The 14,511-nt window shown below is 45.3% G+C and overlaps 1 protein-coding gene across 1 annotated transcript; it reads left to right on the forward strand.

Annotated features, from left to right (window-relative positions):
• The first annotated feature begins 285 nt into the window (after positions 1–285).
• On the forward strand, positions 286–9,606 carry LOC110492623 (uncharacterized). Its single transcript, XM_036947632.2, has 5 exons — positions 286–631; positions 2,304–2,545; positions 5,006–5,114; positions 7,008–7,076; positions 7,237–9,606. Exons 1-5 carry the CDS (start codon positions 587–589, stop codon positions 8,740–8,742), a joined length of 1,971 nt encoding a protein of 656 aa, XP_036803527.2. The 5' UTR covers positions 286–586; the 3' UTR covers positions 8,743–9,606.
• Positions 9,607–14,511: the final 4,905 nt, after the last annotated feature.

Below are 14,511 nucleotides of genomic sequence, written 5' to 3' on the forward strand. Positions count from 1 at the left end.
AGAGAGAGAGAGGGAGAGAGAGAGAGAGAGAGAGAGAGAGAGAGAGAGAGAGAGAGAGAAAGATTAAATCATGAGATGAGACCAATCTACCCTATTGGCGTTGTTGAGTGGGAAAGATTTAACATATGGTGAAAAACACTGGGAAAGATTTCATAAATTAATGAATGTTTGACTGCTGATCCCTTGAACCAATACAATCCTTGGCCCTCCCTCTCTCTCACACTCAGGGATCGGTTCATTGGTGGTGACAGATGCTGAATATGCATGAGGAGAGGGTCTGTTCGTGGGTGGAGCCTGAGAGGCTGACTGAGAAGTGAAGCGAGTAACAGCAGCATTCTGTTCTCAAGCACTGCAGCATCCACGCACTGACAAGGATCACATTCTCCCTCATTTTAGAGGGGGGGGGGGGCATGTTTTGCCTGCCTTCCCTCTGGCACAGATTGCATTGATGCAACCCTACCTTGGCTTCATCCTTCAAAAGATCTGGGCCGGCTGTCTAGCTCCATCTTATCTTCAGGCTTGACTCCCCCCCCCCTCTCCGCTGCTGTAAGTGGTTTGGCCAGACCTCCAGCAGAGTGACATAGACATGGGTTGTAAACACTCTGGACAGGGCCAGTGGGCTGACAATGGGGTGAGTACAGTGGACATTTTGTGTGTGTGTGTGTGCGTGCGTGCGTGCCTGCCTGCGTGCGTGTGCAACCTGTGCCTTTGTTTTGGGATTTGTGTGCTTATTGACAAAGCAGCCTGTACTGTTACCATCTTGTCTGCCATGCATGCCTTGACAAAGTCAGCATACGCAGGCTACGTAATCACCACTGAAGACTCGGGGCAGACAGTGTGTGTATGTGTGGATTTGTATTGTGACGTCATGTGTGTTCATATGAGTGTATGTTCGCAACTGAGGGTTTTTAGCATGTCTATGAAGAGAGTGATGGTGGTCATGGTGACCTGCTCTGGTCTCAGAGGAAGCCACGTAGATGATTCCTCTAGACAGGTCGACCAGTCACCAACACGCTCGCTCTCTCTCTCTCTCTCACTCTTTCTCTCTCTCTCTCTCTCTCTCACTCTTTCTCTCTCTCACTCTTTCTCTCTCTCTCTCTCTCTCTCTCTCTCTCTCTCTCTTTCTCTTGCTCGCTCTCTCTCTCTCGCTCTCTCACCCTCTCTAGCCCTCTCTTTCTCTCTCTTGCCCTCTCTCTCTCTCGTCCTCTCTCTTGCCGTCTCTCGCTCTCTCTCTCTCGCCCTTTCTCTTGCCATCTCTCTCTCTCTCTCTCTCTCTCTCTCTCTCTCTCTCTCTCTCTCTTTCTATTTCTCTCTCTCTCTCTCTGCCTCCAGTAAGCTCTGGTCAGTCAGCCATGGTCCAGATACTGTGCATTGTAATGCAGCAAAATAATTGTATATTGTGCATAAAGAGAAGGTTGCTCATTCATGACCAGAGGCTGAATGTGTTCATGGGTGGCCTGACAGAATAGGATGGCTGCTTAATGTAATGGCTGCTTAACCTGGGGGGGGGTGAGGGTGGAAATCTGTGTCTGAGGACAGATTCAGAGAGACATCATGACCTGAATCTACACACAATACACACAATACACACACACACACACACACACACACACACACACACACACACACACACACACACACACGCACACACACACACACACACACACACACACACACACACACATACACACACGCACACGCACAGACAAAGGCTGGCAGACCGACATTCAGACAAGTAGACAGACACACTCTCAGATGTGTTTAGGCTATGAGACATAATTTATTAGATTGTCTGACTTGTGTTGTGACACATTAGTGATTAAAATTGTAACTGCAAGGTTCTCTGCTTGCATTACTATCAGAGTGCAGTGGGGTGAAATAGCTCTTCCTGACTTGGATCTCTAGGGTTTTGTTGAGCACAAAGCTTTTCAGACTAGCCAGAATGTATGGCTAGAGGGTCACATTGGGGGTGTTGAGCTCAGCTGGCATACATTTCAGGACCCATGAGACTTCTCACATAACAATAAACTAATGAACTATCTTCTGACAGTTATGTCTACTGCTTCCAAACCTGAAAGTGTTGATACTCTACTATCTTTTCCACAACAAAAGCCTACTGATTTTGTTAGATTGCACTTGGGCTACACATATACAGTACATTGCATCAACCATCTAATAAAATATTAAACAGACATAAGAGAATATATATCTGCATGAAACAAACAAAGCATGGACATTAACAAGCAGAACTCAACCACTTCAATTCCTTTTCATCTGACCCTGTATGTTCACCTGTCTCCCAGGTCAAAGGGCATGACCTGTCCCAGCTCAGCCGCCAAGAGGCGTTGCATTTCATGGGGGGCAGCTATGAGCAGCCAATCACGATGCAGATTGAGGGACGACACAGGAGAGGGAGAAGAGCTCATCACTCCCAGTACCCAATGTCAGACTGCGGTATCCAGATGGAGAGGCCATCCTGGGAGGCTCTGAGGGCCCTAGGGGTGGTGGAGGGGGCTGGACCCAGCCTTGGGGCCTACGCTCCTGGGTACGTGCTGCTCGGTTTGGGCCTCTGTAGCGGTTCTCTGTCTCTTCATCTGCTTGTGTATGCATGTGTAACGAAGGGGAGATTAATAGTAACCCAGTTATATTGAATCAGTGAAGTACAGCGATTGAGGCTCTGGGTGTTGTCATTTAGAGCAGTGGATCTCAACTGGTTCTGAATTGAACCAGGTTGTCTCAGTCGCGACCCAATCAGGGGCGGACTGGGACCACGCACCGGACAATTTTTCTCCCCATTATTAGCCAGATAATGATCGTTTTGCTGAAAAACACAATACAAGTTAGACAGGCCCGACAGGCCCGACAGGCTAAAAATAGACCAGCCAATCTGGCATTTGCCCAATGTGCCAGATGGCCTGTCTGCTCCTGGACCCAATATTCACATAGCTAAACCCAATATTCACATAGCTAAAAATAATAGTCAAATACAACCTGGGGGCTCATGGCTTCGCGGACCTGAATGGAGCTACCACCCATGGTGCACTGGTGGCTCATGAAAGTGTGAGCTCCGTCTGGACCCCTGCCTGTCTGGTGGTCACAGGTCAGGGTCTCAGGGATGGACTCCAGGTCCCAGCGAGACTTTGATCTCTTCTCCCGTGGGACCACGCGGCTCCGGTAGTTGTGGATCCTCCCATCTATAATCTTCTGGAAGTGGCGGAACTCCCGTGTGCTGACGCTGTGGAATCCAGAGTCACTGACCTCTGAGGAGAGGAGGGACTCAGAGGAGGGAGAGCTGCCCCGGCTGGTGTGTCCTGGACCCAATATTCACATACCTGTAGCTAATTGTCAAATACAATCTGGAAAACTATTTTTAATGCTAAATTGATAGTAAATGTAGCAGTTATTTGACAAGGGAACAACATTCCCACCTCTTTCATTGTCAATAATAAAATGTTGCCCAAATCCTTGATGAAGAATGTCAATAAATGAATTGGTTTGAGAACACAAAATCAACCAAAATAGAGCTGCTAAAAGCTCTATGTTGAGAATACTGTAAATCAAAAAAAAAAGAAGTGAAAACAATGTAAGTTAATTATAATTTCCAATCACTTTCTACCTGTTTTTTTTCTAAATTAAAACAATTCACATACAATATATATACTGAAAAAAATATATAAACACAACATGCAACAATTTCAAAGATGTTGCTGAGTTACAGTTCATATAAGGGAATCAGTTAATTGAAATGAATTCAGTAGGCCCTTCATGAATGGAAGAGAGATAGCGAACAGACACAGAGAGCATGTGCTCCTGAGTTCTTCTGCAAAAAGATAGAATTTACATTTGGATAAATAGATCAACTTTTTGCATGGACTTATATAGGATACTAACCTCAACATCAAAATCTTAATTTCACATCACAATTCTATACCTAAAACCTTGATTTTGGACAAAATTACCTGAATGGGCTATTTCTACCAGGGATTATCAAGAAAAACACCTCTAACAAACCAAAACCTGCAGAAGGAACACAGCTGAACATGGAAATACCAACACAAAACTGAGTGAGTGATGTTCAGTATGAAGTTACTTCTGAAGGCAAAAATTAGAAGACAATCTCTAGGTAATTTTGTTATAAAGCTTAAAAAATAAGGCTACTAAGCTACCAAGGTGCTAGGAAAGAAACGGACTGAAATTAGCACTGAAGTGTGAGGTGAGAGAAGTGTGAAAACTCTTGAGCCTAACAATGGCAAGAGAGCACCCCCATGCTTGTTAACCCAACCGTAGGACAGACTATGTTTGTTCCCACACTCGGGACTCTGACTCACTCTGACTCTCTATTGGTTACACAGACTCTTGGCCTCCCATCCTATTCTAACCACCTGTCGACGGCTTTGTATTCATGTTACCTGATGAAATTGCTGTACCATATGATCTTGTTGTCATCTAATGCACATTGAAATGCTATAAATCAACACTGCAGATCTCTCCCTGTCCTCTGCCGTGCCCTGATTGCATTAATGTTGATTATATGTGGAAATGTGCATGTACACCCTGGCCCATCTACTGTTGCTATACCCAATTCTGATTTGTGCTCTGATATCTGCTCTGATATCTTGAAGCTTATTACCTAAAATGGATCATTTGAAAGTGTGGGTTCATGTTTTGATGTCTTCAATATTATTCTACAATGTAAAAAAATAGTGAAAATAAAGAAAAACCCTTGAATGAGTAGGTGTATCCAAACTTTTGACTGATACTGTATATGCACCAGCGACCAGTGACCCATTCAAACCTCCTGCGACCAAACTTTGGGTCATTACACACCAGTTGAGAATAGCTGATTTAGAGTATAGCCGTGAGATGTATTATACAGAGGGGGTATTAGAATTGAATGGAACCACTGACTGGAACTAATATAATGTGTAAAACATAGTAATTACAGCTTGAAATGCCTATGGGGTGAAAGCTATGTTGTCATATGTGATGACCTCATTCTCCCCAGACCTTACTACGATGACATGCCCCTCCCACCAGAAATGTACGCAGCCAATGGATACCTCTCCAGTGTTGCCTACAATCTGGAGGACCTTAACAGGACAGAGTATGTTGACGTGAGTAATTCTATATGCTTTCATGTTAGTATAGCCTAGCTTTTGTACATGATTGATTGATTTTATTTGTCAGTTAAAAAAAATATATACAGTGCATTCGGAATGTATTCAGACCCCTTGACTTTTTAAACATTTTGTTACGTTACAGCCTTGTTCTAAAATTGATTAAATGCAAAAAAAATCTGCATCAATCTACACACAGTACCCCATAACAACAAAGCGAAAACACATTTTTTTGAAGTGTTTGCAATACAGAAATACCTTATTTACATAAGTATTCAGACCCTTTGCTATGAAACTCGAAATTGAGCTCAGGTGCATCCTGTTTCCATTGATCATCCTTGAGATGTTTCTACAACTTGATTGGAGTCCACCTGTGGTAAATTCAATTGATTGGACATGATTTTGAAAGGCACACACCTGTCTATATAAGGTCCCACAGTTGACAGTGCGTCTCAGAGCAACAACCAAGCCTTGAGGTCGAAGGAATTGTCCGTAGAGCTCAGAGGATTGTGTCGAGGTACAGATCTGGGGAAGGGTACCAAAACATGTATGCAGCACTGAAGGTCCCCAAGAACACAGTGGCCACCATCCTTCTTAAATGGAAGAAGTTTGGAACCACCAAGACTCTTCCTAGAGCTGTCTGCCCGGCTAAACTGAGCAATCGGGGGAGAAGAGCCATGGTCAGGGAGGTGACCAAGAACCCGATGGTCACTCTGACAGAGCTCCAGAGTTCCTCTGTGGAGATGGGAGAACCTTCCAGAAGGACAACCATCTCTGCAGCACACCACCAATCAGGCTTTTATGGTAGAGTGGCCAGATGGAAGCCAATCCTCAGTTAAAGGCACATGACAGCCTGCTTGAGAAACAAGATTCTCTGGTCTGATGAAACCAAGATTGAACTCTTTGGCCTGAATGCCAAGCAACACTTCTCGAGGAAACCTGGCACCATCCCTACGGTGAAGCATGGTGGTGGCACCATCCCTACGGTGAAGCATGGTGGTGGCACCATCCCTACGGTGAAGCATGGTGGTGGCACCATCCCTACGGTGAAGCATGGTGGTGGCAGCAACATGCTCTGGGGATGTTTTTTAGCAGCAGGGACTGGGAGACTAGTCAGGATCAAGGGAAAGATGAACGAGCAAAGTACAGAGAGATTCTTGATGAAAACCTGCTCCAGAGTGTTCAGGACTTCAGACTGGGGTGAAGGTTCACCTTCCAACAGGACAATGACCCTAAGCACACAACCAAGACAACGCAGGAGTGTCTCTGAATGAAGTCTCTGATATCTATCTAAGACGTGGTCCCTGATATCTAAGACTTGTGGTCCCTGATATCTATCTAAGACTTGTGGTCCCTGACATCTGAGACATGTGGTCCCCGATATCTAAGACTTGTGGTCCCTGATATCTATCTAAGACTTGTGGTCCCTGATATCTATCTAAGATGTGTGGTCCCTGATATCTATCTAAGACATGTGGTCCCTGATATCTAAGACTTGTGGTCCCTGATATCTATCTAAGACATGTGGTCCCTGATATCTATCTAAGACATGTGGTCCCTGATATCTAAGACTTGTGGTCCCTGATATCTATCTAAGACGTGTGGTCCCTGATATCTATTTAAGACTTGTGGTCCCTGATATCTGAGACATGTGGTCCCTGATATCTAAGATGTGTGGTCCCTGGTATCTATCTAAGACATGTGGTCCCTGATATCTATCTAAGACATGTGGTCCCTGATATCTAAGACTTGTGGCCCCTGATATCTATCTAAGACTTGTGGCCCCTGATATCTATCTAAGACTCGTGGCCCCTGATATCTATCTAAGACTTGTGGCCCCTGATATCTATCTAATCCACTCCTTATGTTCACCTACCTATACCGTTTTAGGATCCAGAGCGCTGTCTGATTGGTTGCTGTAACACTGATAATGATGAGCCTAGCAGCTTCCTGAGCCAGGTACTGTAAGAAATAAAAAGATGTGTTCAAAGATACGTAATTTGTCCAAGACATTCAACTAACTATAAAAAACAATGATAGTCATATACACATATGTCCTAAAATGAACAGCAACAACAACCAATGGTATTCATTGTGTCTTCCATCCTCTCTATTTCAGAGCGAGTATGAGGGCCACTGGCTGGACAGGCCTATGGGCTACCTGCCCCTGCACGAGCTTGACAGCGGCCTCGGCTGCACCGACGGCAGCCTCCACCAGGGGGACCCGTCTGACCCAGAGACAGAGGAGGGGGTAGAGGCCCCTATGTCCTCCCCACCAGGACACACCAGCCGGGGCAGCTCTCCCTCCTCTGAGTCCCTCCTCTCCTCAGAGGTCAGTGACTCTGGATTCCACAGCGTCAGCACACGGGAGTTCCGCCACTTCCAGAAGATTATAGATGGGAGGATCCACAACTACCGGAGCCGCGTGGTCCCACGGGAGAAGAGATCAAAGTCTCGCTGGGACCTGGAGTCCATCCCTGAGACCCTGACCTGTGACCTCCAGACAGGCAGGGCTCCAGATGGAGCTCACACTTTCATGAGCCACCAGTGCACCATGGGTGGTAGCTCCATTCAGGTCCGCGAAGCCATGAGCCCCCAGCAGACCAGGCATGGCACCAGGTCTGCTGCCTCCAGCTGCCGTACTGAACCCTGCCAGAGGAGAGCGCTGATGCTGAACCAGCACTCCTCCGAGGACCTCCCAAGCCGCAGCCACACTGTGCATGACTTATCAGACAGGAGACGAGCCAGTCACCCTGGCCTGCCCTCTGGGAACAATGCCATAGAGATATATAGACACATAGACAGACAACTGCCCAGCAACCCAAGCCACCTAGCCGTACCCACTGAGAATTCTGGCACAGGACAATACAACAGGGGGTTCAACACAGACATCATTGAGAAGAGGAAGCATCAGAGCAGCCATGTGGAAGGCCCCTGGCCAGGACTATATGTGGAGGACCACAGAGGCAGTATGGCCAGTGAGGACTATAACAGTCAGAAACAGTGTCCTTCCAAGAGTCCCTCAAGGAAACGGCCTGGGAAGCAGCTAGCAGACTGGCGTCAGTTTGCAACACTGGGACATCCTCAAATTGGTGGGGACTGGCCCCAAGCAGACAGCCCCTGCGGCCCCCTCTACAGCACGCTGGACGGGCTCTCTGCCCACTCCAGGAAGGGTCTCTCTGGGAACCCCCGGGCAGTGAGGAACCAGCTCCTGAAGGCCAGGGCCTCCCGGCTGGCTGACGAGCGCAGTGAGGTCACCACGGACGAGGAGGCCCGTGGGGATGTCTGGGCAGGCCGCTACTGGAGTAGGACGGAGCGCCGGCGCCACCTGGCGTTGGCCCGGGAGCAAAGGCAGAGGAAGCTGAGCCGTGGTGGGCCTGAGGGAGCAGCAGAGGACGGGGCTGGAGGAACAGAGGGTGCAGGGGGGCAAGGGGGTGCAGAGGGCCCTGGAGGAGGCTGCAGCACAGTGCTGGAGCTCAGCCACAGGAAGCAGAGCCGTCTGAGGAACCATAAACTGCTGGATGACTGGACCACAGTAGAGGAGCTGCTGACCCACGGCACCCGCGTGGGGGAGGGGGACAACATCCTCTGTCACAGCCCACTGCTGTCGGTCACTACAGTATAATGACACAGTGAGATAAGGTGTGTATGAGTGATTGAAGAGTTTGACTACGTCTTGTTATCCACACATGTTCCTGGAAACAACCTAGAGTAGTAGTTGTCTAATGTCTGGACCAATGACAGTACGATACAACCTAGAGCAGTAGCTGTCTAATGTCTGGACCAATGACAGTACGATACAACCTAGAGCAGTAGCTGTCTAATGTCTGGACCAATGACAGTACGATACAACCTAGAGCAGTAGCTGTCTAATGTCTGGACCAATGACAGTACAATACAACCTAGAGCAGTAGCTGTCTAATGTCTGGACCAATGACAGTACAATACAACCTAGAGCAGTAGCTGTCTAATGTCTGGACCAATGACAGTACGATACAACCTAGAGCAGTAGCTGTCTAATGGTCTGGACCAATGACAGTACAATACAACCTAGAGCAGTAGCTGTCTAATGTCTGGACCAATGACAGTACGATACAACCTAGAGCAGTAGTTGTCTAATGGTCTGGACCAATGACTACGATACAACCTAGAGTAGTAGTTGTCTAATGTCTGGACCAATGACAGTACAATACAACCTAGAGTAGTAGTTGTCTAATGTCTGGACCAATGACAGTACAATACAACCTAGAGTAGTAATTGTCTAATGTCTGGACCAATGACAGTACGATACAACCTAGAGTAGTAGTTTATTGATTTATTTTTATTTCACCTTTATTTAACCAGGTAGGCTAGTTGAGAACAAGTTCTCATTTGCAACTGCGACCTGGCAAAGATAAAGCATAACAATTCGACAACAACACAGAGTTACAACACATGGAATAAACAAAACATACAGTCAATAATACAGTAGAAAAAAAGAAAACAAAAAGTCTATATACAGTGAGTGCAAATGAGGTAAGGTAAGGCAATAAATAGGCCATGGTGGCGAAGTAATTACAATATAGCAATTAAACACTGGAATGGTAGATGTTCAGAAGAGGAATGTGTAAGTAGAGATACTGGGGTGCAAAGGAACAAGATAAATAAATAAATACAGTTTGGGGATGAGGTAGATAGATGGGCTGTTTACAGATGGACTATGTACAGGTGCAGTGATCTGTGAGCTGCTCTGACAGCTGGTGCTTAAAGCTAGTGAGGGAGATATGAGTCTCCAGCTCCAGTGATTTTTGCAGTTCGTTCCAGTCATTGGCAGCAGAGAACTGGAAGGAAAGGCGACCAAAGGAGGAATTGGCTTTGGGGGTGACCAGTGAGATATACCTGCTGGAGCGCGTGCTACGAGTGGGTGCTGCTATGGTGACCAGTGAGCTGAGATAAGGCGGGGCTTTACCTAGCAGACTTGTAGATAACCTGTAGCCAGTGGGTTTGGCAACGAGTATGAAACGAGGGCCAACCAACGAGAGCGTACAGGTCGCAGTGGTGGGTACTATATAGAGCTTTGGTGACAAAACAGATGGCACTGTGATAGACTACATCCAGTTTGTTGAGTAGAGTGTTGGAAGCTATTTTATAGATGACATCGCCGAAGTCGAGGATCGGTAGGATGGTCAGTTTTACGAGGGTATGTTTGGCAGCATGAGTGAAGGATGCTTTGTTGCGATATAGGAAGCCGATTCTAGATTTAATTTTGGATTGTACATGCTTGATGTGAGTCTGGAAGGAGATTTTACAGTCTAACCAGACACCTAGGTATTTGTAGTTGTCCACATATTCTAAGTCAGAGCCGTCCAGAGTAGTGATGCTGGACGGGCGAGTGATGCGGGCAGTGATCGATTGAATAGCATGCATTTTTACTTGCATTTAAGAGCAGTTGGAGGCCACGGAAAGAGAGTTGTATGTCATTGAAGCTCGTCTGGAGGTTAGTTAACACAGTGTCCAAAGAAGGGCCAGAGGTATACAGAATGGTGTCGTCTGCGTAGAGGTGGATCAGAGAATCACCAGCAGCAAGAGCGACATCATTGATGTATACAGAGAAGAGAGTCGGCCCGAGAATTGAACCCTGTGGCACCCCCATAAAGAGGCTGCCAGAGGTTCCGGACAACAGGCCCTCCGATTAGACACACTGAACTCTATCAGAGAAGTAATTGGTAAACCAGGCGAGGCAATCATTTGAGAAACCAAGGCTGTCGAGTCTGCCAATAAGAATGTGGTGACTGACAGAGTCGAAAGCCTTGGCCAGGTCGATGAAGACGGCTGCACAGTATTGTCTTTTATCGCTGGCGGTTATGATGCACCATAGACCAGCTTGGAAACCAGATTGCATAGCGGAAAAGGTGGGATTCGAAATGGTCGGTAATCTGTTTGTTAACTTGGCTTTCGAAGACCTTAGAAAAACAGGGTAGGATAGATATAGGTCTGTAGCAGTTTGGGTCTAGAGTGTCACCCCCTTTGAAGAGGGGGATGACCGCGGCAGCTTTCCAATCTTTGGGAATCTCAGATGATACGAAAGAGAGGTTGAACAGGCTAGTAATAGGGTTTGCAACAATTTCGGCAGATAATTTTAGAAAGAGAGGGTCCATATTGTCTAGCCCAGCTGATTTGTAGGTGTCCAGATTTTGCAGCTCTTTCAGAACATCAGCTATCTGGATTTGGGTGAAGGAGAAAAGGTGGGGGCTTGGGCGGCTTGCTGTGGGGGGTGTCGGGCAGTTAACCCGGGTAGGGGTAGCCAGGTGGAAAGCATGGCCAGCCGTAGAGAAATGCTTATTGAAATTCTTGGTGGTAACAGTGTTTCCTAGCCTCAGAGCAGTGGGCAGCTGGGAGGAGGTGCTCTTATTCTCCATGGACTTTAGTGTCCCAGAACTTTTTGGAGTTTGTGCTACAAGGATGCAAATTTCTGTTTGAAAAAGCTAGCCTCCTAACTGCCTGTGTATATTAGTATACTAGTTGTCTAATGGCCTGGACCAATGGCAGTACGATGCAACCTAGAGCAGTAGTCTAATGGGGCGGCAGGGTAGCCTAGTGGTTAGAGCGTTGGACTAGTAACCGGAAGGTTGCAAGTTCGAATCCCCGAGCTGACAAGGTACAAATCTGTTGTTCTGCCCTTGAACAGGCAGTTAACCCACTGTTCCTAGGCTGTCATTGAAAATAAGAATTTGTTCTTAACTGACTTGCCTAGAGGTAAAGGTAAAAAAAAAATATAAAAATGGTCTGGACCAATGGCAGTATGATGCAACCTAGAGCAGTAGCTCTAATGGATATCTGGACCAATGGCAGTATTAAACAACCCAAATGGCATTTTTCACTGGTCCCTCTAAAGCTAGCTGACTGGGTTTTGGGTAAGCTACAGCACGTGTGTTTTAGAACAAAAAAAAAGTGATATCTAGAACCTAAAGGGTTCTTTGGCTGTCCCCTTTGAATAACCCTTTTGGTTCTAGGTAGAATCCTTTTGAGTTCCTTGTAGAACCCTTTCCACAGAGGGTTCTACCTGGAACGCAAAAAGGGTTATCCTATGGGGACAGCCGAAGAACCCTTTGGAACCCTTTTTTTCTAAGAGTGCGGTGACTCATTTTATCAATAAACACTTTTTTACAGTTAAATGCAATTTCATATGCTTTTTTTTTTACCCACAGAGTGGATATCACCATATCAATGTACTTCAACAAAGCATGTCATTTATTGGAAATATTAAAATTATCATTGCATCACATTTGGCTACAGAATGTAGCTCAATATGTCCTCTTTTTAAAACCCACACAGCTGTAGTAATACAGACACTTTGTACATGAAAACTCAGGTAGTAGATGATGTGTTGTTTAACTACAGGGACAAGAGTTCCATCCTGCTTACATGAGAAATGACCTTTCAACTTTTGGCTTGTTCAAGATGCGTAATATATCTGTGAGTTTGTAAACTAGTATTAGTAGGTGTGTGTGTATTTGGTTGAATGTCTTTTAGGAAACAGAATATTTTAGAGAGCCTATCAGAGACCATCAAGTTGGGACCGTGGCCCATGATAATCACTAAAGTGTACGTATCTACTATCATGTGTAATGGGTTATTCACCTCACGATAAGTGATTACATTCTCAGCATTCTTTTTTTTTTTTGGGGGGGGGGGGGGGGGGGGGTTAATGTCTGGTCATGAAACATCCTGTTCTATTTTACCCGTTTTTTTTACAGCCTGTTTTGACAAAGACGACAGGGTACCTTTATTACCAGCATGTAGACTATCCTCAATATAAATCTGCCAACTGGACACGGCGGCATTATTCCCTACGTGACACAAATTATGTCACCTCTTTCACTGGGCTTCACTGAGTCACAGGACTGATTTGACCCTGACACCACTGTTTGTCAGACGTTTGTGAATGCTAAGTAATGTGTCAAGTCAAATATAATTTTACAGTAGATTTTACACGCCTCAACACACTTTACAAGAAAATGTAAAAAAAAAAAAATGAAAACAGAGACAAAACATTCAGAGAAGTGTCACTTGTGCTTTCGTTTTTTCCGAATGACGATGAAACCTTGATGTTATGATGCAGTCAGAAAACCCCTGATTAGTGTTGCATAATAGGAAACAAAATGTCTCACTCTTTTCACATAAAACCAATAGAAAATTGTTCATTTACAGACACAAAAAATATATAAAATCGTGTGAACAATCATCAAACGGTATCAAAAACATGTCCTAGCCTTGAATTTGATCTCCTGATGGTTTCCATTTATCACAGTGGATAAGCCCTACTGATACAGATCAGTGGATAAGTCCTACTGATACGGATAAGCCCTTCTCGAAGAGAAATCTATGGATGTGATGGACACCAAACATGTTTGTTATTATGAATACCATATTTTGAATGCTCTAATAAAATATGCTGAAATGCATAACATCTCCTGACTTCTGTTTTATTTCTAAACAACATCCCTTTTCCTGAATCCAAATGTTACTCTGCCACCAATACAATTGCAAAAGGGGCCTGGATTTCAGAGGCTACATGTTGACAAGAATAATCTATTAATACCCCCAATTATTTATGTGTCCCTTCAGGAAATGACATTTATACTCGCATTTATACTCCGCAGAGTGATTTTTGTACTCATTTAAGAGTGACAATGTCAATTTCTGAAGTCATTGTCAATTTTATGGAATGAGAGTTGAAACCATGGCCAACTCCATCTATCCAAATATAGCCTACATATACCTTCCCTTCACATTGTTGAGGGTTGTCATGGCGCAGTCTGCAACACACATTTGTACCAGTAGGGGGCAGACAGACACAAGTCTTTTTTTGATTAGACAAAGTTCACCCTTTTCATAAAAAGCCTAAGTAAATACTAAGTTAAATGAATGTCAACAAACGAATAAAAAACGTTATTGCCATCTGTAGATGCTCTACAGACTACCTACAGAGTACTATCAGTAACATTGGCTCCCGAGCGGTGCAGCGGTCTACGGCACTACGGACCCTGGTTCGATTCCAGGTTGTATCACAACCGGGCCGTTGTTTGGGAGTCCCATCGGGCGGCGCACAATTGGCCCAGCGTCGTCCGGCTTAGGGGAGGGTTTGGTCGTCATTGGAAACAAGAATTTGTTCTGAACTGACTTGCCTAGTTAGATAAAGGTTAAAAAGAAAATACACATTTCTACTAATCCTAGGTCTAAACTTTACCCTCATCCTAAACGTAACTATTATTCTAATCCTAATACTAACCTTAGTCCTTAGTTGTGGTTGATAGTTTGAGCATCTATAGACCATCGATAGATGCTCTATCCAAATAAACTATCCCAAAGTATGACCCTGGATTAGATGAGAAATCAAATGCAATTAATACAT

Source organism: Oncorhynchus mykiss, chromosome 16 (assembly GCF_057628025.1).
Source record: "Oncorhynchus mykiss isolate SJ-2025 chromosome 16, ASM5762802v1, whole genome shotgun sequence".
Taxonomy (NCBI): domain Eukaryota; kingdom Metazoa; phylum Chordata; class Actinopteri; order Salmoniformes; family Salmonidae; genus Oncorhynchus; species Oncorhynchus mykiss.